We start from the raw sequence: 26,528 nt of genomic DNA, 5'->3' as shown, positions 1-26,528 counted from the left end.
GCTGGTGTTCAGCCACTTCCAGGAAAGCAGGGCTCATTGTGCCCAACAGCTGTTTGGGAAGTCAAATGCCATCATTCCACAAGTGCCCCAGCTTGTCCTGCTAAGCAGGGCACCTCGTGGTGGGGACATCCCCTTGGGCAGCCTGCACCCGCTGTCCTGGCCCCCAGCTTCATCGCTGGCAGGCAGCAGAAGTAGAAAAGGCTTTGATTCTGCATAAGCACTGCTCTGCAACAACTCAACAGTAGTGTGTTATTGCCACTATTTTCATCAAAATCCAAAACACAGCATGATACGTGCTACTGTGAAGAGAATTTACTCCATCTCAGCCAAAAGCAGGACAAATAGAAAACTTGGTTTTGCTTGATTCTTCACTAACTCTGTAAGAGGGTTCTCCTTATCTATGCCAACTCATGAATGTGCCACATCACTTTGTTTTGAGCCATCTTGGCATAATTTATTTCTGCTCTAAACTGATAATCCTTCAGTTTTGACGGTCTCAAAGTCTACCTGATTCATATTTGTTTAGAGCTACAAGAACCAGTGAAATCCATTCTCCTGGTACTGGAGCACATTGAGGGAGAGAATTCTCTGGTGCCAGCAAAGACAGAACTGAGAGTTGGAGCTATACGGACAGCTCAGTTTGCAACTAAGAAGGTGAAGAAAATAAGAAATTTATGTCAGATGCTGCAAAAATACTGATAGAGTACAAATGGTTACTAGTTCCTTCTGTCAAAAATTTGCTCTTTAAATTAAAAATACAATTCTCAGGATCTTTAACAAACTTTACATTATAAAAGAATCAGCATATGAAAGCAAAAGGTGTTTTTTTTTGTTTGGTTGGTTTTGTTTGGTTGGTTTTGTTAGGTTGGTTGTTTTTTTTTGTTTGTTTGTTTGTTTGTTTGTTTTCAGGGTTTAATGAGAGGAATTAGCATTATGGTATTAAAAGTAAACAGAATTCAATTACCAGTTTCCTTCCCTGATACTAAAATACAGAAATTTGAGCACAGAACTGAATGGCAGTTCTGATCCTCTCATTTTTTATACCATATTTTATGACAATATATGACAGCAAACAGGATTGGTGTTTGCAACTTCAAATGGCAGAAGTAGTTTGGCAAACAAGGGTCATATATAGCATCTGTGCGATGTAAACTTTAAGAAACAGTGACTGTGTGTGAAGATGTTGAACTGGCTGTAACGAAGATGCATTGTGTGTCTCTTGTAGAACGTGGAGTTCAGTTTTGATAACCTGTCACTCCTGCAGAAGAAGGGATTCACTGTTGAATTTGTCAAGGGAACCGTTGATTGTGGTCAAGTAAAATGCATCAGCGTTTCTTGGGTGCCACCTGCTGACTTGGATGTAAGTAACAGTTGCACACTGCTTCCCAGACTGCAATACAAAGGCTGATGATCTTTGAGATGTCAGCGTACCAGGCAGCTTGGGCACATTAGGATGATGGAACACTTCACCTAAGAGAGTTTAGGTTGGTATAAACACTGGTATGGGAACAAAGTCCAGGAACTATAGGTATGATTTTGAGCCTTGCTATCTTGTCTTAGACTTCAAATCATGTGTGATGGGAAGAGCAAGCATCATTCACTTGCACGTTATAGGATATAAAATAACTTTTTACAGGCCACCGCATTATATACATATAGTGCCAAAATACTGCTGCTGTTCACTAAAAGACACTGCTTTGGTGACAGTGATGAAGTGAGCTTCTTAATATCCCCCTTTGCAAGGAAATTTGCAGTCCTACTGACAGAGAACTGTTTCCATGGATCATTCTGCTCTGGGGTCCACACTTCTGGCTGTGAGTGCCTCTTTTTTGGAATATTCCTGGAGGTCAGTGAGACCTGTTTGATTTCCCACCTCATGAACCTTGCTTCTGCCTTTTTGTTTTGCAGTCTTGGTGAGAGTTTGAAACATCCCTACAGGGCTGTAATTGCCCTTCCTGATTCATCTTCATGGGATGGAAAGAATTCACTCTGCTGCTTTTTGTTGTCAGCAGTGTGTGGGATGGCAGAATGAGTGCTCTGATGCAAAATTACAAGGATGCTGTCGTCATGTGTGGAAGGAAGGAAGGCACTAGAGTTCCTGGCATGACACATGACGTTGACATAGTGGCTCTTGGTAACCACGGGGTGTTACACAAGATTTAACGCTAGCTCATGGCTAACAGGACCCATCTCTTCCCTAACCCTCACTGCAGCACACTCGTGTCGCTTGCCTTGCCCAGTTGTGGTGGTAATGTGGTGACAGTATCGGCAGCACTCTGCACGTAGAGCACTTAGTCATTGCTGCTTTGCTTACTGCAGTGTGAGTGTTGCGTGAAAACATGAAAAAGCCAACCAAGTAGGAAGAGAGGTAACCAACAGCTTTAACAGGCACCTCTTACAACTGAAACATACACTGCTTTAGACCTTGATCAACTAACCTGCTCTGTGTGCGAAAGAAATAGGTTGGTTTTGTGTGTGCATTTTTTGTAGACCACTGGCCCTGTGATGGAGACAGCCCTCCTGACCTTAAAGGGTGACGTTAAGGAATCTTACCGAATCATCTGCATGGCGAAAGTTATATCAGCGTGTGCTCCCAGTAACTGACGGAACCAAGCTAAATGGGAAGGAAAATGGAGGCTTATATTTTTGGGGAGGTCTTTGGATCTCAGCTGGAACATGAAAAGATTTTGAGATTGTTGCAGATATGTAAGGGGAGGTAGGAGAGAGAAAGGAAGGTAACTTGTACATTTTCTGCCTCTTTTTTTTCTTTACAAAATTCTGTATAAACTCTGTTTCCAATAGTTTTATTCTCAGACAGACTGTGACAATAACCTTGTAGTAGAAGGAAGAATTAATATGAGGGGCCACTTGGATGCATCTGCTGTTAATCCCAGTGTTTTCCAAAGGTGGGAACTCCCTCAGGCATATTTTTGTTGAATTTCTAAATGTGTGAGTTTCAAGCAATGTATCTTTTTCTGGCCTCATTTTCACATATGTAGAAAGTCCCTGATATTTTTTTTCCTGTTAAGACTACAATAAAGCTTTTATTTTTAAGTCTCCTCCAATTCTCTTGGGTAGTTATTTTCACAATACAGTGTGCAATCATCCTCATGACACATGGTCAAGGCTACAGTGACCACACTGTGTACTGAATCACTGAATGTGCTTAGGCATTTGATCTAGATCATGCCTATCCAGGAACTTTGTACATCTGTTTTTCTCTGAATTTTCTCACTGAGAATAGATTTGTGCCAGCTGCTGGGGAAGCTAGAGTGTCCTTCCTCAAGAAGCAGTATCCAGTTCAGGGAAGAGCACAGAGCAAGTATAATATAGAGAATAATGTGTCAGTCAGACCGCAGGAAAAAGCAGTAAAACACTTGTCCCCAGAAATGTTTTAACTATTTTTCCACTTTGTGTAGGAAACACTTGTGTAACTGATGAAAAAGAGGAGAAAAACGGATGAGATTCCTGCAACTTGTTTCAAGCCACATGAATGCTGAGCTGTTCAGCTGGTCCTTGGGCTGTTGATGTTTATAATGCATACAATACAGAAACAGCAGCTAGAATCAAATGTGGATTCTCCCTTTCTGATTCTGGCTCTGCTGTGTCAGGCACCAGTCAAAGACAACACAAGTAGCTTTTAACATCATCTATTTTTCCTGTACCAGGCTGAGCTCTGTGAACTACGTTTTGTCTGTGTACTCCTTAATACAAAGGATCCTGATTATAGTTCCAAGCTGTGGCTTGTGATGCATATTGTAGTAATATTCTGGAAACGTAAATGTTCCCAAAATACGCATAACATCTGTTAGTTATTTCTGGGAATGCTTTCAAAATGAGCACAGGATTATTCTACATTAAGGTTTTTTAAAAACACTGTGAGCAATGGGCCCACTCTAAAACCTGGGTTCTCCCACTACAGACAGCTGCAGATCTCTAATTCTTCACCAACACCAGAACGGTTCATGATATGGCCTAACGTCAATGATTGGAAAGAAGGAAAAAAGAGGCAGTGGGAAGCCAAGACAGATTTGCTCCCAAGCACAATTTGAAGAGGGAAGTGCCACAACTGAGCAAATTGATCTTCACAATACAAAATTGCAGTTACCTGAAAAGCACACCATAAGGCTACTGAAAAGTTAGGAATTATATGTGGATGCTCCTACCTAAACAATTGTTTTATATAATGGATATGAAAATACAGGAAATGGAAAATTGACTGACATGAGTGACTATAGGAAACAATTCTGCTGCCAATTTAGACACATCAAGCTGAACTAAAAATTGCGGGTTTGTGGGTAATTCCTTGAGGACATCAGGTGAAGACAGCTGAGAGCCCTATTGCATTACATTTGCATGGCTTCATGCCAAGCTCACAACTACCAGAAGCTCAACACAGCAGCTTAAGCCTTCATGCAAGTTTTCTCTTGAAGAAACAAAAAATCCTGTTCAGTGCTGGCCAGCAACAATCATAGTGCAGTTGGTATCAAAAGTGCCAGGAGAAACTCAGTGTGATCTGATGTTCCTGTTTCCATGTTGTAAGACTCCAGGAAGGATGGAGCCAGTGACTTCAGAGATTGTTTCACACTTATAAACGGAGCTTTTCCTAAGTGACCAATGATCCCATGACCCTGGGTGGTCCTGTAGGAAAGTAGTCCAGTCACCAACACGTGACATTACTGATCCTCAGAGCACTGGGCTTCAGCCCTATCAGCTGGAGAAGGAACCACTGAACCCAGTAACTTCCAAGCTACTGGGTCTGGCGTTGTTCCCAGTGTTTTGGCACCAATCCATGGCTCTTGCAGAAGAAACCTCTGTCAACCCAAGTCCAAATACATTTCCTCCTGTTGCATTAAAATCTCAGGGAAAAATAAGTAAATATAACTTGTGCTTTGTCACACTAATTACTGGAGGAGATTTTATACAAGCAGCCAAATACAAACCACTGAGGCACCTGAATACCAGCAAAATGCTCTTTTATTAGTTGATCTTCCCCTTTGTTCTCCAACTAAAACCTTTCATAATCCATTAATTAGTTCCCTGCTTTTTAGCTCTAGTTGTCTTTTTTTGTTGCTAACCAGCCACATAGCACGGCCACTGTGACTGATCATCTTTCACATGGGCTGGCAGGAGGGGTTTTGGCATGTAACTGACCTCTGCTGTATCGGTGCTGGCAAGGTGTCTGACCTTTAAGTCACCTACTCTGAAGCAGAAATAAGCCGTGTTCATTCATACACAGTGGATGTGGGTGACCTTTGATGGATGTTTTGCTCTTCCCTGATGAGGGCAGGACTGCTGTAACCAGCCAGGGGAGTGTTTTGATGCGATGGGCTGCGTGCAGGGCTTCACCATGATGGGAACTGCAGAAAAGCTGTCATTTAGAAGGGGAAAAGCTGCTGTAATAATTGCTATAGTTGAAGTAATGAAATAGTTTCTGGAAAGTTTCTACCAAATAGTATCAACACTATTGCAAGGCAGACATAACAACATGAAGGTCCTTAATTTATACATTTGAAATGTTGAGCACGGTTAAATTATTTTGGAGCAAGGCCATTTCCAGGGAGTAGATGATGCCTTTTCATTCATCTGTGCGTTTTAAAAAGGCTTTCTACAAAGGGAAACACTCTGCTTTCCCAAACCTTTTTTATTTATTTATTTTTAGTATTTTCGATCCTTTTCCACGACTCCTCCACCATCTCTCGCACGCTGCACACGCAGAAGAGTGTCCAGCACACGAAGCCGCCGCCGGCCTCCCGCGAAAAGCGCCGAGCCGCAGCCCCGCGGCCGCCCAGCCGGAGCCGGGAGCGTTGCGCACCCCTCGGGGCCGGCGCCCCCGGAGCTGCTCCCGCAGCAGCTCGGTCCCGGCCCCGCCTCGGCGGCTCCTCCCCCGGCGCTGCCGCCTCCGGGCCCCGCTCGCCCTTGAGGCGGTCCACGGCCCCGCTCCTCTCCTCTCTGCTCCTCTCCTCCTTTCGGTGACATCGCTCCGGGCCCCTGCCCGCGGCTGGAGGCGCTCCCACCGGTGAGTACCCAACGCCGGGCGAATCTGCGCCCACCCCGCTCCGGTGACCTTAGCGGAGCAGAGGGGGACTCGCTCCTGGCCGCCCAGTGCTGCTTTTTTTATCCCCCAGACCCGCACCGGCTCGCAGACGTGGCCCGGCTGGCCTTGCTGCGCCTCCCCAGGGTCTTCTGCAAAGGCAGCCCCCTGCCACCTGCAGCTCTGCTGGGACGCTGCACTCTGAAACGTGTCAGAAGCTGTCCCCTTTTCTTTGTACGTAGGTAGCTCTGAATAAAACATTCCCGGAGCTACGGAGTACACGGAGCTGTGAAGCACTGAAGCTTTCATAGCACTGGAGCTATGAAAAAGTAATTTAAAAGTATCTGGGAGAAGTAGGAAGTTAGGCTGGGTTAAGGAGCTGGACTCAAAGATCCTTGTGGGTCCCTTCCAACTCAGGATATACTGAGACTCTGTGAGCGTTTGCTGTGGCACTTCACCCTTGTTAAGGTGAAATAACTGCCTCATAGTTCTGAGAATCCAGCACGTGTAGTTCTCTCTCCTAAGCAACAGAAAAGTTCCACTTTGAAAACAGTTCTTCACCTAGGACCCCGCTTACACAGTGGGATTTGTGTGCTCACAGCTGGAGTAATGTTACAACCACGAGGAACAGTCCTCTGAAACTAAATCAGGGGTGTTTTTGTTCCATATCCCAGATGATTGCTTTTCCTTTTTCAACTCAAAAATGTGTTCCCTGACATGTATTCCCTGCTTGAGTGCAGATACTTAAACCAGTGAATTATCCACCTTCCTTCACAGATGCCCTCAGAACATGTCTGACTGGACAAGTCTGTGGTATGTCTGGTAAGTCAATTGTTAATCTTACTAACCTCGGAGTAATTTGACATATATTATGAGCAGTAATTGCAGTAAAGCAATGGGAATGCTCCTTTCAAGACACGATGTGGGAAAGGGTTTCTCCTGTTTTATGAAAGCCACCAGTGGAATGACTGCATCGCAGAAGAGATACGGTGTCAGGCGGGACGGAGCATTCATCTAGGGATATGTCATCTTTCCATTCTGAGTACACTCAAGTTCAGCCATAGCGCTTGTTTGTTCTTCCTAAATAAACAACTTTGAGCACAATGGCAGCTGCCCAGAACGGGCTCGTTAGGGCTTGGCACTGCGCTGCCTCCCATGCAGTCCCCAGCTCGCTCCCTTTTATGGGACACAGCACCGTTTTGTGGCGCGGGTTTGTCATTCTGAACTTGGGATGATTTTACAAACCTGTTCCCTGGCTGCTTGACTGAAAGGGGAAAAATAATGGTGAGTATAAGGCAAAGGGCTTGCCACAAGTGGGTTGGTCTCTGGCCTAGGCTGTGCATTGTACGTACCCTAACATTGGAGTTTGCATTCTGTCACATACCATTAATTTTGATGACATACAGAATGAGTTGGTTACTTTTCATTGTCATTCTTTGCTTTCTTAGAATGTGTTGATATAGAGCCGTTTAAAAATACATATTATACAATGTATTTTAAGGCTTCTGCAATTAGGCAGCATTGAAATCGTGAAAGCTAATGAGCCAGTGCTGAGACTGATAGCACTGCGATACCTTTCCATAGGTGATTTCTGCCTCCATCAGAAGGCAGTGTGTGAGGGCTCACAATCCTTTATTTCATGGCACAATAGCGGGCAGCTCCGGGGTGTGAGGACTTAAGGATTAGCTAGTGCTGAGGTAACGCTCCTCGCGCTACAGGGATGTTTCATTGCAAAGTTCTAGTAGGGCAGCATGCACTTCTGGCATGTGGTTTTAAATTCCCTGAAAGCATTTTTCTAAAACAGTAATTTGCATGAAAATGCATGAAATTTGTGGAAGTTTGAGGCCCTCAAATCTAAACTTTGAGTGCAGTCTGTGTGTGCATCTGACTCATGCTAAAGAGAAACATTCTCTCTTTAAAACCAAATAAAACAGTTATTAAATGAATGTTTTGTTTGGAAACATGATTCTTACGGACAAGTACTACCTTTGGTTTGGAAAAAAGAACAGAATGCTACTGAGGCCTTTTCTACAAACCCTTGCCATTGAAAGTGGAGCCGTTCTCACTGCACGTAACCCAAGGTAATTAACATCACAGCATCTATGAACCAGAAAGAATTGTACCAACAGTCAGTAGCACTTCGATTTGTGATTGTTTGTGATCCAGTACCCATTCAGAACCGCGCCTGAGAAGGTTTGGAAGGTTTGGCCTGTCTTTCACCCATTTAGAACAAAATTATATTCAGCTCTAGAAGAAGCAAAACGTAAGCACTGACTTTACGATGTTGTTCTCCATCTGCTTTCAAGGTTAATCTTGCTGACTATGTTCATGCTCCTGCTCTGTGGGATCACAGCCAGCTGCATCAAGTTCTGCTGCCGGAAGAAGAGGCCTCCAGTTCAGCCCTTCCCTCGGCACCCCTACGATCTGACTGGTGTTGCTATTGACAGCGACAGCACAGCCCACAGCACAGTGACCTGTAAGTACCCATGGGACTCAGCTACTCAGAGTGCTCAGAGTGTCCAGAGTGCTGTGCTCTGTTCTTGCAACAACAGGAACTTTCTGAGCTCTTCTCAGAACATCTTCCAAAACCACAGGGAGGGCATGGGAAAACTGAGTGTCATCAGGGCCACGCAGTAAGTAAATGCAGATGGCAAGTAGGATTTAATGGTGCAGAAGTTAGAATAAAGTCTGTGGGGGGTTAAACTCTCGCGTGTCCCCTCTCACATCTGCTCTAATTCTCACTGCTCCATTTGTTTTAGCTCTTTCTGCCCACCTCACTGCCCAACTATTTCAGACCACGTTATCTCAAACCCTAAGATGTTCCCAGCTGTTGGTGTAGGAACCCAGCTGGAACTGCCTCTGTTACAGCATACACCTACAGTGTCACGTGTTCTTCAGTAACAGCTGGATGGCAATATGCACAGACATTTTCTCTTCTGACAGCTCTTTTTTTGGACAGTGTACAGATTACATAAAGTAACTCTGTAGTGGTAGCTTTTAGTTTACAGTGCATAAGTTCTGCAAACAAAAATTGAGTCCATAATTTATTGGAGAAGAATGGGATTAGTCTTTTCTATATCAGGGTTCCATGCAACTGTTTAATTTTTTTTTTCATTCCTTTTCTTCACAGCATACAGCTCATTCCAGTACCCTCTGAGTGTCCCTATTCCTTCATTATTTGTGGGCATGGACAGGAGCACTGTGTCCCCTCCAGCTTACAGTCCCTACACAATGGAGTTGCCACCTTCTTATGATGAAGCTGTCCAAATGGGTAAACAATACATTGAAGTAGCACTGGTCAGCCAGAAGCTCAGTGACATCCCTGAACAGGTGACGCCAGGCGGGCTGAATTGCACCCAGTGTTCACCTGATAGAACCAACAGAGATCCGGCAACACAGCCCAGCTCAGAAAATTCAGAAGATGTACCACAAGAACAGCCTCAGCTCTAGCTCATTTCACATTTGGAGTAAAGGAATGCAAGGCGTGAAGAATTTGGTTTTATAAGACAAGTTTCGATGAAAAGATGTTTCCTCCCATGCAGTTGTAATGATCTGTCAGAAGAAATGTTTTCTGCTGTAATTTCCTGGTTAAGCTTCTTCAGGGATATGAAGGGAAGTAAAAGGGCAGCAGTTTAAAAATACCTGTACAAGTGGAACAGGGATGCTTGTTCATCATCTCCTGATTAAGAAAAATGATTCCCTGTGCCCAGCATATGGCAACAAAAAAAAGGTCAGGGCGATTTTGACATCTTGGAAAGAACGAGCAAGTTGTTCAAGAACAGAACCTTCCCAAACTGGAGTTGAAAGCAGAATCCTACGAACTTGTTCTGAAGAGTCTGTGATGCTCAGATGCTCTGTAGTTTCATTTATTTTGGGAACTTTAACTGTCCAGCAAACTGCTGAGGTGCTAAACTTGTTGCTACACAATGGCACATGTTCCTACACTGAAGGAAGATGGCAGGAATGTATTTGAAGGAAATGTATGATCTTGTGTTTCCCAACTAGAATCATTAGTTATGAGACTTGACGGTGTTTGATTGTTGTTGTTGTTTTTAATCTTTAAACTTCTATTTTTAAGATGCAGTGGCTTGTGTGGGATCCTTTTACAGAATCACAGAATTTCTAGGTTGGAAGAGACCTCAAGATCATTGAGTCCAACCTCTGACCTAACGCTAACAGTCCCCACTAAACCATATCCCTAAGCTCTACATCTAAACGTCTTTTGCTACATATTTTGCCAATTAAAGTACAAATTAGTTTTGGAGGAATTTCTGCACATCGTTAAGTATTACTAATGTTTCAAATATTCAATTTCTTTGATGATTAAGCCTGGTGGATTTGAAAAACACCACAAATTGGAAAACGTCAATTGTTTCAGATAGCCAAATATATATTTTCTGTATTTCACAAGAATATGATACTGCCATCATCAGAATTTACCTTAATTATCCCTCCAAGTGAGATTTTGTAATGTGAACTTGACAAACACTTAAACCTCAGGGGAAAAAAAGGCTGAAATAAATAGCAAGATAACCCACATGGCATCAGTTTAAAGGTTTATGAAAAACTATTAGCTATTCAGTTGAATTATATTACCTGCCAGTGTCAGCAGCAAGTTCATAATGATTTTCTGCAGTGTGAATTTCTCCCAAATAAAACATTTATTTCTGTATTGATAATGTTTGTTTGCATTAAACAGGAAAATCCATAGTGGGGGAATTAAGGATGAAAGTAACATGTACCGGGGCAACTAAAAGAATAGTTAGTTAGGTGCTAAGCAAATGTTTGCATATAGGTTTGTCCAAACCACATGGAAGTTCTCAGGGCAGCAACAAACTTTATGTATTTGGAGAAGCAAGATGAGAGCTAATGGATCATACAGAACAACAACAAATACCAAGAACAATAAAATGAGATCTTAATGATTTAGACAGAGGGTGAAAGTTACTTTTCTGACTGCTTGTGGGTTTGCATCTGTACATATAGTCACCAGCACCTGAATAATACATTGTTAGCCATTAGCTCTAGTGTAGCTCTATCTATGTTTCAAAAATACTAAGCTATGCAAGACTTCAGTATTAGTAGCGTTTATCAATGAAAATGTATTTCCTGCTCACCTCAGATATCCAAGCAGATAAGAAGCAAGTGTTATTTTTAAGTGAAACTAGATTAAATGAAAAACTAAGATCACGAGATACCCATAATTTCTGTATAATGTCTACTCAAGAATAGGATGGCACTTTGATTTCCTCAAGTAAACATGCTTTTATTGCCATCTACTGAAGGATCAGCTGAACTGTGTTGCATTAAACTGCTGTGTAGTGACCACCACTCCCTTAACGCTGATCAAAATCATCAAATAGCATGCTGAATTGCCTTCAGGTGCATGGTTTAGAAACAGGCTTTGCTATAAAGACGAGTGTTACAGAAACTAAGCATCACTTACATTGTTGTAGAGAAACTGGAAAGTACCCTGAAACATGATCACAGAGTTCACTTTCTAGTCCTCTTGCTACAAAAATAACTTGCTACTTGATTGGAGAAGTTGGTGTCAGCTGAAATCATATGTAATGCCCTACCTTATGTAGCCACCAGAGCTGTCTACTTACTGGCTTTCTGCATCCAGCTCATCAGAAGTAATGTCCTCGTAAGATTTTTGCAAAGACCATCCCCACTTAGCACTTCTGCACATTTTGCCTAACTGGCAGTTAGCCAACATGGTATCTCTGTACGTTTTGTCTTCTGTCTTGTCTAAGTGATAACTATATGTCTGTATTACTCAGAATTTCCAATTTTGTTTCTTACCACAGCAATTAATGGGCTAAAACACTGAATTCTCCAAAACTGTTGAAGGGAAAAGGCAGAGTGCTCATTCACTAATAAAGACAGGAATATAACATCAGGCAAATGAAAAGAACAGTGACTGACACAAGAGGGCACTCCTTCACTTCTCAGTGTGTTGCTACATCGCCACTTGTAGCAGCTTCGTGAAGGATATCTCGGTGTTGCCAAGAGGTGAGAGCGGTTTTGAGGCTGGGTTTTGCTCAGGTCTGCAGAGCTCACCCTGCAGTGCAAGGACTGAGCTTGCTTGAGGAGTACAGGAATAAAATCACAACGGTTTGACTTCCCTGCATGCTTTTGCTTTTACAACACTTCTGTCCTGTGAGCTGCCAGTAGTACCTGGCCGACTACCTACCAAACCGTGAGGAGATCTCTTTCCATTTGGTTATGGGGAATGATAGTTCTGTTAGACCCAACATCAAAACACGAAATGCTACACACTCACAAATGAGATCTGACTCTTACAAATTCCATGTAAATACCTGCAGCAAACAGAGCTCTCTTCTTACTTTGGGGATAGCTGTATTTGTGTGGAAAGTCCAGGCCGTCAATTAGAATCACTCCTGCACGTGGGAACACAGTGAGAGAAAATAATCACTTAATTATCTATGTTGGAAAAAGAATTAAAATGGAGATAGCCTCAATCCTGCTCTACAGATGTAACAGCTTGAAAACAATGTTCCCATATGCTTTGCATTACCCCAAATAGCAGGAAGTAGAATGGAAAAAGAGTGTCCATTGATCACCTGGGTCTCATCTGATTAATCGGGCAAGGCAGATAAAGGCAAAAATTTCTTGTTAACGTGTATAAAATTAGGTTCAGGAACCAGCTCCTGTTTAACCTGTATTTTTGTAATAGGAATAGAGGAGAATATTACAGGTTCTTAACCCTCCTATGTGGTAAGTTAAAATTAATTTATTTATTTCAATTAACATTTTAAAACTCATCTAGAAAATATGAAAATGTGGAATGGAAATTAGTATTGTTTTCACTTCTATTGCCGCTTTTCACAAATGTTTCTTTTCTGATTTTTGCTTTGTGTTCTTGCTAGCTCTGTTTATCTCTGTGGGGGATCTGACTTTGTGATTCTAGAAAACCTTGTAGTATTGTCAGTGCCTCTTAGTGAGGCTCAAGCAGGAACAAAGATGCTTTCAGAAACTCCCAACCTAGACAGACATGGTGTTCCTTTATTTCCCCTACTGAGCCCATGAAGGGGAATGGAGAATAATGGATTCTTCTTACGTTTCAATTGTTCTCATGTATGATGAGTCTGGTTTCATCAGTGAAAGCATTTGGAATGTAGATAACTAGTTTTCTTCTAGAATTGGATTCTGTACTAGTAGAGGACATACAGTAAGCATCAACTGCAGAAAAAGAGCCTAGCTTACATTCAGTTTTGCTCCTGTTTCCAGCTAGGTATAACATCTTGATTTTTGGTCAGGAATCTTACACAGTGCTTCCTTTGGCTCTTTGCGAGCCATCAGAGAGCAACTGGAAGCAGATGCATATCAATGAGAATTAAATTGATGTCTATCTATGTATTATTTATAGCCAGTTCTTAAAAGTATTCTGAAGCTTCAAAACAAGATGCTATAATGGATACTATTTATTAGTGCTATGGTGGTCTTAAACTGTGAATTTCTAAAACAAAAGCCTTTCATGAGAAATGCGCTATCCCTGGTGGTAATATAAAAGAGCCTTTCAGGAGGATCCAGGATCAGCATATTTCCACTTGTAAAGAATTAATCTGTACATTTGCCCTCTCTAAAAATGCTTTAATTAAACACTTTAGAAAAAAAAACCCAGAGCAGAGAAGTGAAGTTGAATGGACACATTAAAGGTTTCAGTAACTTTTTAATCAAGCAGTCAGTCAAGCATATCTACATAATCTTAGACGAGGCACTTAGCCAAACAGGAGTTCACTCACTGTTATCTCTGCTCAGGGTTGGTCTGAAATCACTTGTCACTGACAGGTCTACGTTACAATACATTGTTCACACAATGTGTGATAGACGTTTCCCTTCATTTGACCTTTTGGGTAATAAATAAATCTGCTGCTGATACCGATTATCGCCTGATATTCCACTGAGCTGGTATCAGAAATACCTTTGCCACTGGCAGGGGTAAGAACAAGCCTTGTACCAAAGACCAAGATTAGTCTGGTTTATGCAGGAGAAGTCTGTGAATCCTGCTCAGGATCGCTTACGCTAATTCAGCTCTATGGTACTGGCAGTATTGGGAGCCATGATCTAGACAGCTGATGACCATGATTAACTCAGTGATGTTAAATACAGCATCGTTCGCTAGAGCTATGTTGACAGCATTGGTGCAAGTGGTTGTGTCTTACTGTTAGTATATCAGGCTGCTCTCACCTGTTGTAGGAATGCACTGAGAAGTGTGGAGTCCTGTCAAAAACACTGGTGTTGAGTAATTCGCCTTCATAACGCTGAAGTTTGCTATTCCCTGCCTAAGGAAATCTGCTTGCAGCTGCCTGTGGGTGTGCTATTGTCATGTTGTGTATAGAAGTCTGTTCAGTGACCTTCACAAAGCTGCTTCCTCTCTTATGTCCCTGTTTCTTTTCCCGTCCTGTTGGTTCCGTGTTTAAGGTGTGTGTCCTTTGACATGAGAAACTCTCCCACAGTGCCTACCATAGTGGGAATCGGTTCTTAGAGGGGAAAACTTATATAAAAAGTAATTAAAAAAACCAAACGCATCTGAGTTCTTTGAGTAGCAGAGCAAATAGAGCTTGGTTTTCTATATATTGTGAGAAATTCTTAACACTTAATGGTATGTAAACTGCTGTAGAAGCTTTTCTTATAGTTAGGACATGTGTAAGATCTTTCTTGTGTGCGTCCTCCAGTGCCAAACAAAGGTGAGCTCATGCTGCAGTCTTTACTGCAATAAGAGTATTAAAAGATCCCTCTTCTCTGCCCAGCTCCTGTTTTTGTGAATCTTGCAGGATCTTTATGTCTTTGAGACCTCCAGTTCTCCATCAAACTTGGTAGAAATTGGTCAGTGGATTCTGAATTATTAGCTGGGTGTGGGGAATGGGAAGAGGGAAGGTGGGACAGAGTGAGTGTGATTACAAAACCTCACTGTCTTAGGAAACCAGGCTCAAACGGAACACTGAGCAGGAGACTTTAGTCACACAGCAGGCTGTAAGCTTAGCTGGAGGGAGGATCTAAGAACTCTGATTTGTCAGTCCAGCATTTTCACCATCGCTAGATCTGCTGAAGTCTGGCTATATCCACACAAGTTTTGTGACATCTCTAAGGCAAAAGCTCCTCTCTGTAATAACCTAAAGTGCATTTTTTGTTATGAATTGAATCTGGTGCTCATTTGGCACTGTTGAACATGCAATTCCTCCCCTGTTTGTCCAAAATAGCAGAAAATAACTGCCAAAACAATTATTTGCTGGCTGTGTGCAAGAGCTTACAATGGGGAGATATCCTGCTGGAGCAACTCAGCGTTTCTATCACTGTCAGCAGTTTGCAGTCCTGTCGCTCCTCTCTCTCACACATGTGCTCACCGTGAGCACTTGTGCTCAGAAGGAAAATGCAGGCTTGGAAGTAAATTGCCTCAATAATTCATGGGCTTTATAGCCCAGAGCAAATTATACCTTGGCTCTGCCATGAAATTCAGGTTGCAAATCCCTTTATAGCCAAGCTCATTAACAATATAAGTAAAGTGGTACATCTATAATGGCTTTTATGATCAATGCATTATAATCTTTGGAGAGTAATAAGTGGTAAACTTGCAACATCAAGAGTGAACCATCAATAGGGTCTGGATGTAGTAAGAGTTGGAGAAAAGCCATTTCTTTTTCTGCCTTGCATTTGCCTTTGTCTGCCTCGCTGCCCCAAATACCATTTATTCACCGTGCAGTATGTGCTGTACTACCAATCAATAAAATAGATCTTACTGGCCTGAGGGCTGGTTTGCTGCATTAAGCAGCAAGTTTGAAATATGTAGACAGTCAGGAATTCCTGCAGGTGCAGGGATCTTTGTTACCTCTTCCAATAGTGTCTGTGACTTGGTCCTAGGTGTTACAATATTAATTAAAAAGGAGGAGGTGGGGGGTGTATCAGCCTGAGGGAGGAGATTGCACTTAAATGGTTTAATCTATGGGAGTTTTTTTTGCAATTGCTTTTAAAACCTAACTCATGTTAGTTTTATATTAAAAAATCATTTGTCATTCTTCACTGAAGATGAGGTACGCCCTGGTGAAATGGATTCAATCTTGGTTTTGACTGCCACATGTTGAACCTATGACACCACCTTTGTCAGAGCATGTATCACAGAACAGGGGGTTGCTGGCTTCCAGCACAAATGGCTGTATACTAGGAGTAGATGACCTCAGTGTACATGCATGTAATCCAGAAAAAAAAATAGTTTTTACTTTGTTACAATCCTAATACTAGAATAGGCCTTCAGCAGAAATAATCCAGCACTGTATTACTGAAGCCCCTTATTATCTGGTCCATCAACTGGTAACTCCAGGTGAATAAACATTTGCACAAAATAACTGAAGAAAGACTAAATGTTTGCTGGCAAATAATAATTCTCCCATTTCTTACAAAACAGAAATTAAAAACTGATTTAAAAGAGTAAGATCTGGCTTCTATGCTATCTGTGAGTCTTGAATTCAAACTGTTGGCTAGTTTTCAGGACACATGTTAGTCACATCAATGTTTATGAGTTTTGCTTGGCGGGACCTGACTACTGGCTCAAGTTTCTAATTAAAACTTTGGTTTTGAAAGTTAGAGTTCAGAAAGTTATAAGTTGGAAAGAAAACTTTCAATTTTTCTAACTCTTTCTGTAATTTCTGCATAAACCTGTTTCTACAATAATTATGTTTTTTTTATTACCCTTTTTACTACAAGATTTATAGACGTAAATGAAAAAGGGGCCCTGATCTAGGCAAACTAAGTGTTATGATCTGTCGTGGGTTTTGTACTTCAAAGGCTGCATATGCCTCATATCAGTGCTGGGATTTTCGTTTTGTCTGTACTGCTTCAGAAGAGGGTCTTCTGGTATTAGAATTGCTAAGTAACCTGCAGCAAACATGGCCAGCTATAAAGATCTGGCACGTATGCTTTCTGAGAACCGCTACCAGAAAGTTTTATGTTTGTGGAGCATTAGCTGCTGCATCTGCACCATACTACAGCTTTCTATGTGAAAACACTGTTACCTTAACAGAAACAAAGCTAGACGTGTTGGTTCAACAGAAAGGTTTCACTCTATACACATGTATCCCAGTCCCTAGTTTTGCAGTTTGCTTAACAGGGGGCTAAAAGAGCATAGAAACTGTAAAGTTAGTAATCACTTGAATACTAGAAGGAATAAATGGCTGGTCCAAGATGTAAAGGTGAGAATTCTGTGGCATCATTTCCAGTTCTTTCCCTACCTTTTCAAAGCAGTTGGGAAATATCTAACTGCAAATTCAAACAACGGGAAAAGAAACAGACCGTGCAGTGTAAGCAAAGCACAGCCTTTGAGATTCGCACACTGGGAAAGTGCAATACCCAGCACAGCTGTAACTACTGGAAAAGCTGCTTATGAAAATATCCTCCTGATCATCTTCCCTTTGTTACCCATTTTCTTTCTAGAATATGTAAGTACTAAGCAAGTAGCTATGGACATGTCAGGTAGATGCTAGTCGCAAGGGAAGGAGCCTTTAAAGCCAGTTTTAAATAAAGGAGTAACTTAGAGAAATCTTACTTAAATTACTGTCAGGGGAAATAGACTACGTGATATTGAAAGTTCCCTTTGGGTGTCTTGGATAGAAGACATAACTTTTTTCAAAATGTACAAATGCCTGAATCCGCACTGAAGCGCTTGGTTCTTACCAGACTCTCCTCTTCCTTGCTTTCCCAAGTAGCTCAAATCAAGTAGTAGGATCAAATGTCCTGCAAGATGCTACCTTAGATGTAAACACTAAAGAATACTACTCCTTTGACAGTTTGTACACTCACTTTTTATAATTTTGCTCATTTCTATCTTGTTGAAACTCAGTCTTTACTCTTTAGTCTATATATAATCTTCAGTCAAATTCAGTCTAGGTCTCTGGAGTCTGCTTTCAGCCCCACACTGTATCAGGTCAGACCAGGCAAGAAGCTTTGCGCAGCTCTGAGGGGCAAGAAATGCTGTCACTTACCCCCTGGACAATGCCTCCCAAATGGATGCATATCTTGTCAAAAGGCAGTTTGTCAGAGACACCCATGTCCTGTGAAGGAGGTAAAAGGAAGCTGTTCTGCACTGCACATAAGGTCACTTCAGCTCTTTTTAAAGCATGAGGTGGCAATACCATTGTGACTAGCTAGCTAACCAGAAGGCCATCAAAATAAATATGCCATGCGTATCTGGAGAGCTGGCCCTCCAAGCCCGTTACTCCACCTAAGCTGCTTTTTTTTTTCCACGAGATGGCACCAGTGAGCCTCAGAGACCCCGGTGAACGTTGCTTTTTCAGATTAGGTGCTGGAAAGTAACATTTAACTTTCTCATGAAATTTAATTAACTTTGTTTGGAGGTAAAAAGAAATATGCTTTTTACTGCTTACTTTAAAATAGCACATAGTGAGATCAAAAAGCCTACTAGATACAATGTCCTCCATACCTGCTGTGAAAGCCTGAAGTTCAAGTGACCATAGGGAGAATAAAGAAGTATATACTTCGTTATTTTCACTATAATATTCAAGAAACATTCTGTGCTAATAGGAAAGGCCATCTTTCAATCTAGAAACATCCTGGAATGTGACAGATTCCAGCTCTACCGCAGATATTCTGGGCATCTATACACACACCACTTTAAATGGCTTTTCCCCTACTTCCCCTTGGCTAAATACAGAAGTTACAGAAACATTGAACAGTTGAGGTTGGAAGAAACCTGGATGTCACCCAGCCAAACCCTCCTGCATGCAGCAGGGTCAGCTAGAGTGGCTTGCTCTGGAGCTAATCTCCCTTTGAAGAATTCAAAGTCAGATTCCATCTTTCTGAGCAACCTGCTCTAGTGCCTGACCACCCTTACAGTAAACGTAGCTTTTTTTGAACATTTGAGTGGATTTTTTTTTTTTCCCATTTCAGTTTGCTGCTGCTGCTTCTTGCCCTGTCAGTGGGTCACTGAGGAAATTCCTCCTCTTCCTTCTTTATGCTTTCCCATCAGGTGTTGTATACCACCATTGGCATAATCTCACCTGAGCCTTGAGGCTAAAGAAACCCAGCTTGCTTGTCTTCTCATCATATGTCAGATGCTTCAATCCCGTAATTATCAAAATCTAATGACATCTTCTTTCCAAATTGCCTAGATCCTATCATTTAGGAATTTCACCTGAATTCAACTGTGACATTAAATTTATTTCTACCAAATGTAGGCCTAGAATAAATAGCTGCATAAAGCAAACCATGGGAAATATCAGGTGAGCTGGATACCTAATAATCCTGTTTACCTCTTCACACTGTGCCGGCAGGCTGTATGCTTTGATGCTACCTATGCAATGCTTTTTTATTGCGCTACTTAGAGTGGCATTGCATCATCTCATACGGTGAGAGTTCAGCACAGGCTTGTGATTACAGCGGTCAGCTCAATGTGCTGCTGATTTGAGTCCCAGTGGTGAGAAAACTGGAACAACTAAATCAGACGGAGCAGAGGAGATGCTTCTACAGGACCTTTTTAATTAATGGTGAGCTGCTTGAAAGCACAAAAAATAAATGCAATCTACCTACTGCTTTGCATGGTGCTTTTGGGTGGAAGATGCTATGCAAGTACCCCCTCCTGTGGGAGATGTTTAGACGTACAGGAAATCACCTGGATTAAAAAAAGAACATGAGGAATAATGCTGTTGCAGCTCAGAAAAGAAAGAGATCTTCCTTTTCTCCAGTTTCTCTCATTGTCATCAACAAGAAAGCTGTATTTCATCAGTGTATGTTCTTGTTCCCATAGGTTTCAATCAAAATCATCAGCTATTTGGAAAAAAAAATGTTTTCTTAAGGGAATTGTAGCTAGTAATGCTGTAAAACAATTGTTTAGTGCTATGCTATAATAACAAAAAAAAAATCTAAGTTTCATATTGATTCCTACCTCTTTTCAAACATATCTCACTATTGTAGGTCTGAAATTTATAATCCCAAATCTCTAAGCTTTAATCAGTGTGTGAGATGCTAAGTAACACTAATATAACTAAATAACAGGAATCCAAATCAGGATATGGATAACTTGGTAATTTATAGGATTCGTTTGGTGATATCTTCATTTATAATTATAAAATATAAAGCTGCAAGTGTTAGTTAGCTGAGAGTTCTATTTTCCACAGTCCCTCTTACTTTTTACCTCCCCTGATTGTCTGCTTAGACCTGGTCCTGTAAGATGGCCATTTGGTGCCCATTTTTGTTTTATCTCAGCTTGTGCAGTCATTTATCCATGTGCCCATGATTAATCCAGATGCCCAAATTAGCTACTTCATAAATCTGAAACAACATTCAGAGAAACGAAACTACAAAGAGGGAGTTTCTTCTCACTCTGGAGATGGGGTGGGGGAAGAAAAAGGCAACTGCTAGGTCTACAAATGAGTCAGATTGTTTCTGTTATGGATTTACAAAAAACACATGAATCCCTAATCACAGTTGTGGGGTCTTCCTGGCAGACAATCAAATCCTGCATGTCTGCAGTTCTAGTGATTCATATTTTAAGCTGTTGCTGCATTGTTTTGAATTCAGGGAAGGCTCTAGTATAAAAACTCTGGCACAGGAAGTTCAGCTTCCTCTCCAGATTTCCTTCCTCCACCTCCTTATATGCAGAACAGCAGGGAATATATTTAAGCCTTGCCTGTGCTGTGTGGAAACTCAGCTGACTGTAGAACAGTTAGCCTTTACACCCAGTACCTTCAGCTGCAGCGTACAGGACAGGCAGCACAACAGACCAAGTGGTTCTTAATGACAAGACTTAATCCCCAAAATATTCTTAACAGTTGAGTTGCATTTTCTAGCTGTCTACAAAGCTGAACCTAGTCCCTAAAGCAAGCATCACCAAAGTGTGTGTCAAAGGTGACTGTTTTCACCATTCAGTCCTACTTCTACAGCAAACCAGGCAAAACCTTTACTGATGACAGTCGGTACTTTGCCATAATATAAATGTGCCACAACTACAGAGTAAGAACTACAGGAAACCAGACCTGGATCAAGTTGTCATCTAAGGTAAAACTAATTTTAACAGGCTAATCTCAATTGCTTGATTTTTATCTAGGTTTTGGTGTCCTTTAAAAACAACTTGCTAGTTTCTGGGCTGATGGCCAGTCTGCTTTAAGCCTCAGATTGAAATAGATATGGGGAAAAAAAAGTACTACAACAACAAAAATAAAAACAAACAAACAATGTGTTATAACTAAGTTCTGGCAGCACGTTAGGTGTGCTAGGAGAACAACAATGCACAAAGTGTGACACAACATTAAAGACCTCTGAGCTAGGGCTGTACAAACTGGCACTACCTCATGGCATTTGTGTACGTGCCAAGGTCCTCGCCAGGATGGCAGAGGTGGCACAGCTGTGGTATGGAAGCGCTGTACAGCTGGGCTAAATCCAGGTGTGGCAATACACAAAGGCAGCTTCTGATGCTTTCAGTTCTGAAACCTGCCTGTAGAGCTATCTCTAGGGTGTGTGGCTGTGCTACTAGTGCTTCACTACATGGTGAACGTGTTCCCTACAAGAATGCTTTCTGGGTATAACAAAACCAGCATGAAGCATTTGCAGAGCGGTTATGACTAAGCTCGACAGGCATAGTTTATTCTATCACTGACCTACCTCCAGAACAGAACATGCTATGCTGGGGAGAGGAACAGCAGCAACACCTGCTTCAGTACCTTTTGCTAGCACAGCCAGAAGAGACAGCAGTACAGCAGCAACATGAGCAGGGGGGGAGAGGCCTGAGCGGCTAATTGCTCGTCATGTGTTGCAGGATGCAGACTCTTCCCACTAGTTACAATAGGAGGAGGAGGAGGACAGGAAGAGCTACAGCTCTCTTACCACCACCCCCTGCTCCAATTGAATCTATCCATTCCTGAGACCTCCCCTCGATTTTGTTATCACCATACCTGTGGGCAGAAGTACACGGGGCTGATTTAGCTGCAGCCCAGGTTAAGCAAGTGTGGTGTTGGAAATAAAATAGTGCAGTCCACGCATAGCAGAACACTGCCCTTGGATCAAATCTGACAGCCTTGTGTTACTAACGTGCAGCTTACTACCAGGCTGGCACAAAGCATGAAAGCATGAAACTGGGACTCACCTCAGTGCCAAATGCAATCGCTTGCTTTGGAGAGTGGCGAGTGTTTAAAACCCCTACCACATCACCCACTTGCTCATGCATATGTACGAGGAAAAAGGACTCACAGAGCTTTGGCCACATTCAGATGCTCACAGTAGCAGATTAATACATAATAAATGGCAGTACAGTCAATAACAAATGCCCAAGGGTGATAGTCTATCTAGATGTAGACCTGCTGACTAGTGCGTACTAATAAACCACATAATGCTTTTAGCTGAGACTCCAACATTAATTTTGATAGCAGAAAAAGATTTTATTAAAAATGCTGAAAATGTCATTCCTGGTTATTTGTATTACATTTCTTATGAGGATTTAACACACACATGCCCCCAGTAAAGAAATATAGGAGATGCAAAAACTGCAGTTGACTAATCTGATAAAAAAAACAAATTAAATGCAAAAAAAAGCAAACACATTTTAAATTGTGAGAAGTACATTCGCTTCTTGAGTGTCTAATACTATAGGATGTTATGGATAGGAACTGTTTTTTGGGGTGTCTTTTATTTTTTTTTTCTCCTCTGACATATTCTTTAAAACATCTTCAGGCATATTATCATGGTAGTCCATAATCCATATGTCCAAAAATTTAAGTAAAAGGTATTAACATGGAAAAATGAAACTACTTGATCACTTGTTTTCTTTCCTTTGAATTTAGTATTTTAAAATGATTCTTAAAAACACTGCCCAGCAATCTAAGCTGTTCAAATAGTGCAGTAAGTTCACTTATTTGAAATTGTCACCATATATGTTGTGTTTTTAATTAAGTGATGAATAGCATATTGCTGTGTCTGTCTTTCATGGTGTTGTTTTTTTCTAGTTCTAAACCTTTCAGGAGTCACTGAAGTTAGTGGGGAATTTTACTGACTTGTAGGCCTGGATCCATAACCTCAAAAAGGAAACTTCAACAATTCTCTAAATTGTTCTGCTGCTGTTATATTACCAATGCAAATCCCTACTGGTACCACTGTGGTAGAAGATACAAAAGATACAATAGTCTTTATGTTTTATTGCATTAGCATAATACACATCAGTAATATAACAGCATAACTCAGCCTAAACACACACAGGAAATATTATAGCTCTGTTGCTGAGCTTTCTTACGTAAAAAAAAATTGTTACCATGTTGTTCACAGTATAATATAAAACCTGGTTTCCAGCTGTTACAGTTTACAGGTAAAAAATGTCTTCAATCAAGCATCAAAATTTGGCACATAATAATCACCTAAGAATAGAATTTATCCAAAACTATTTTGTTCAGCTAACTGAAAGCTACAGCTTCTGGAGAAATAACTAATCACATTGCTTGTTTGTGGGTTCTCTTCCTAGTTTTGTGCATGTTCATGGAGACCTGTTATCAGTGGGAAAAGCCTGTGGTTTATGTTACTTTGGCTATCTAGTTTGTGAATGCTTGCCTTAACCCTTTAAAACACTAGTCCAAATCTGTGTTCTAAGATTTTCAAAATATTTTCCACCAAAATTGTTTTCAATAGTTTTAAGCAAATGTATACATGTAGAAGGGCTTAATTTATTCCATGATGTGTAATTTGTACAAGAAACTAGTTTTGCCTGCTGTTTATTTACTCACACATTAATTCTTCCCGAAGAGAGACTTCCTGCTGGCTCAAGCACATATTTCCACATGTGAATCCCACCAAAAAAAACATAGTAACTTGTCCCATATCCCTGCCAATGGATTTCAAATCCTATTTCTAGAACTGACAAACAGAACTCAGTAACAGCAGCAACAATAGCTACAATTTCTTCCTTTCTTCCAACCTCCAAAATCTCGAAATATATTGGAAATGTTACTGTTTTAAGTTTGCAATACCATTGTGCATGATTATGTCCATTCCTCACTGCTGCGCATAAAACGAACTAAACAATTCATCCAAAATCAGACTCCATACCTAAGCCAAGAATAAAGCTGAAAAGATCAGTCTCCAACTCCAGAATTTCAAGTCCTGTGACGTTATGGCTCTGTTAAGACAAGGGTAAAACTCCTGCATGTCATGTAACTTAAAATCTCCCCTGAACTCTTGGAATAGTACTGCTTGGCCTCAGAAAATCAGACTTTACTAATGAGGCCACTGCCTCTGTCAGTTCCCCTGACAGTGATGTTTTACTTTGTTTGGCTTGTTGCTTGGAAACATGAATTTTATAAGCACATCTTTTTTGAACAGGTGCTCACAAGAAAGGGTCTTGCAGAATTAGGATCTCTGACAACTGGTTTGAGATTTGGGATGTTTACTGTACCCGAGTCTCAGAGGTCACAAGAAAGTTCTCTTTTTTTTTTTTTACTAAATTAGAGGACTTGCTCTCATGTTGAAAAGATATGAATTTTTAGAGAGCTAAGGAAGTAGATTTGTTTCAAGTCTTTTTTCTTATCAGCAACTGAACAGCAACATAGATTAGAGTCCTGCTTGCTAACATCTCAATTCTTTTTAGCATTTTTAGGAGAAATTGTCATGGTCTACAAATATCCTCTACGAATCTTCTATAACATAACAGATTTTTTTTCTTCTGAAACAGTAAGATTGGTGTATTTTTATTTTTTTTTTTTCTCTTCACTGAGTTCTCTTCCACTGCATTAACAGAGTGGTTGGGCTGAATTCAGTTGCCAATTTTGCTTGACATGGATACTGGAAGTTACCTATTTTTCAGACCATTTTGCTCAGTTCCAGTATATTTTCTGAAATAAATGCTTACTTTTGCAATACGTAAAGTAACCATTATTGAATCTGCTCATTTTATTATCTCTTGCAATTAAATGAATAACTACTGAATTTTCTAAGCATGCCTCATCCTTTTCCTTTACCACAAACAGGCTTTGTTTGGCTAAACATAGATTCTCCAAAGAGAGTGATACGAGTCCCCTACTCCAAATACTTTTGCCTTATGAATGCAGTTTTTGTTTACTGCTGCAGATTCCAGAACTGAAGCTTTACTGCAACTGCAGCAATGAAATAAATATAACTCTTTTTGAAAGTACAGCACCCTGCTCAGTAATTCAACATTTGGTAGCTATTTCACTGTGACACCTGTGCCCACTTTCTGAACTGTTATGTCACGGATTGAAGAATCTTCTACAGGAATCTGACATGTAGCTAGATAAGCAGATTCTTTTTTGTACTTGAAGGTATTTCCTGCAGACAAACTTCACCACAGGTCTGATGCATCTGACATCATGGAAAGTTTAGTAACTAGGCTGAAATCTCAATGTGGATTCTAAATTCTCAGCATCTCCAGGGTACCAGTTGTTTTCCTGTTAGTTGCCCAATGAGACAATTACACCCTTGAGGAAAGTCCCTTTAAATGGAAAAATAATAGGCTTTAGGCTTTTACTCAAATCGCTTCTTCTGCATTCATGCAACTGAAAAGATCAGTTACTTAAAAGTCTGTGTACAGTTAGTGTGTATGCATGTGTATTTACAAATAGATATATCCATATATGTACAGACCCTGTAGAATCTTATTTCTAAGACTGTAACAATGCCCTTTTGTTACTATTATAGCTGCAGGATGGGTGTCCATACAAGAAATATGTCCATTTACTTGCTCATTAATACCTGTTCACTTACTGCTTTGGATCCATCTCACCTCCAAACAACCTATGCTGGGTGTGTGGTAAGAACTTTTTAAGAAGATGCTATTTTATATTCTATATATTTTAAATTCTATATTCTCCCCTGTTCTGTTTGCTGTGATTCAAACCAGTGCAACGTTTGTTTCATGCCACTAAGGGATTTCATCATGTTGCAAAACATCATTTGCCCAGAAAGGGCAGCTTTCCAGTCTCTTTGTCATGTTCCAGCACCAGAGGACTTTTAAGAAGTTGATTTATGGCTTGCTGAGCTTCAAGATATAAGGAAAAAATAAACAAGTAAACAACACACATTTGAATATGAAAGAAAAACAGAACAAGATCTCCTACAATCACAAGGACATGGAAAAGATTTCTGATACAGTTCTGGTTGTAGGAAAAAAAAGCACAAAAAATATTCTTCTGGCTCGCTTCAAAAAAAAGGAAAAAAAAAAAAGCAGTTAAGTGTGCAAACAGGCTTGGACCAACCTTGAGACACTCATATATGCTTCAAGGTTGTAAGCTGAACATATAGGAAAATTCAGAACAGAGCTTACTCCCAGCAGATGAGCTCTGTTAGTTTGTAGAACAAGTATAAATATAGATTGCAAAATTATATATTTGGATCACTCTGTATGATTGTATCACAGTATAAAATTAGTATTCCTTGTAGTCAGTGCCATAGATCCAGGTTCAAGCAGCACTAACCTTTCTTTTCACTTCTTTCCATAAACTGCTAGGTGGTAGCGGCTAAATAATTT

At 40.9% G+C, this 26,528-nt stretch overlaps 2 protein-coding genes across 3 annotated transcripts in view; both read left to right on the top strand.

Annotated features, from left to right (window-relative positions):
* Window positions 1–2,921, top strand: part of CFAP74 (cilia and flagella associated protein 74) — a gene marked incomplete at its 5' end in the record, with an annotated part of 41,286 nt that extends 38,365 nt beyond the window's left edge. The window contains 3 exons of the mRNA XM_082776843.1: window positions 527–654; window positions 1,226–1,360; window positions 2,491–2,921. Of these exons, the coding sequence (XP_082632969.1) occupies window positions 527–654; window positions 1,226–1,360; window positions 2,491–2,604 (377 nt within the window). The 3' untranslated portion in view covers window positions 2,605–2,921. The remainder of the gene's footprint in view (window positions 1–526; window positions 655–1,225; window positions 1,361–2,490) is intronic.
* Window positions 2,922–5,905: 2,984 nt separating this feature from the next.
* On the top strand, window positions 5,906–11,247 carry TMEM52 (transmembrane protein 52). Of its 2 annotated transcripts, XM_082776918.1 has the most exons (4): window positions 5,906–6,019; window positions 6,812–6,856; window positions 8,341–8,510; window positions 9,165–11,245. In XM_082776918.1, exons 2-4 carry the CDS (start codon window positions 6,825–6,827, stop codon window positions 9,482–9,484), a joined length of 522 nt encoding a protein of 173 aa, XP_082633044.1. In that variant the 5' UTR covers window positions 5,906–6,019; window positions 6,812–6,824; the 3' UTR covers window positions 9,485–11,245. The 2 variants fall into 2 exon arrangements, with proteins under 2 accessions (XP_082633044.1, XP_082633043.1); XM_082776917.1 differs by lacking the exons at window positions 5,906–6,019; window positions 6,812–6,856 and adding an exon at window positions 7,209–7,318 and having other exon boundaries at window positions 9,165–11,247.
* The last annotated feature ends 15,281 nt before the right edge of the window (window positions 11,248–26,528 follow it).

This window comes from Aythya marila, assembly GCF_965140915.1.
Source record: "Aythya marila genome assembly, chromosome: 21".
Lineage (NCBI taxonomy): Eukaryota > Metazoa > Chordata > Aves > Anseriformes > Anatidae > Aythya > Aythya marila.
This window is presented reverse-complemented; position numbering and strand designations above follow the sequence as displayed.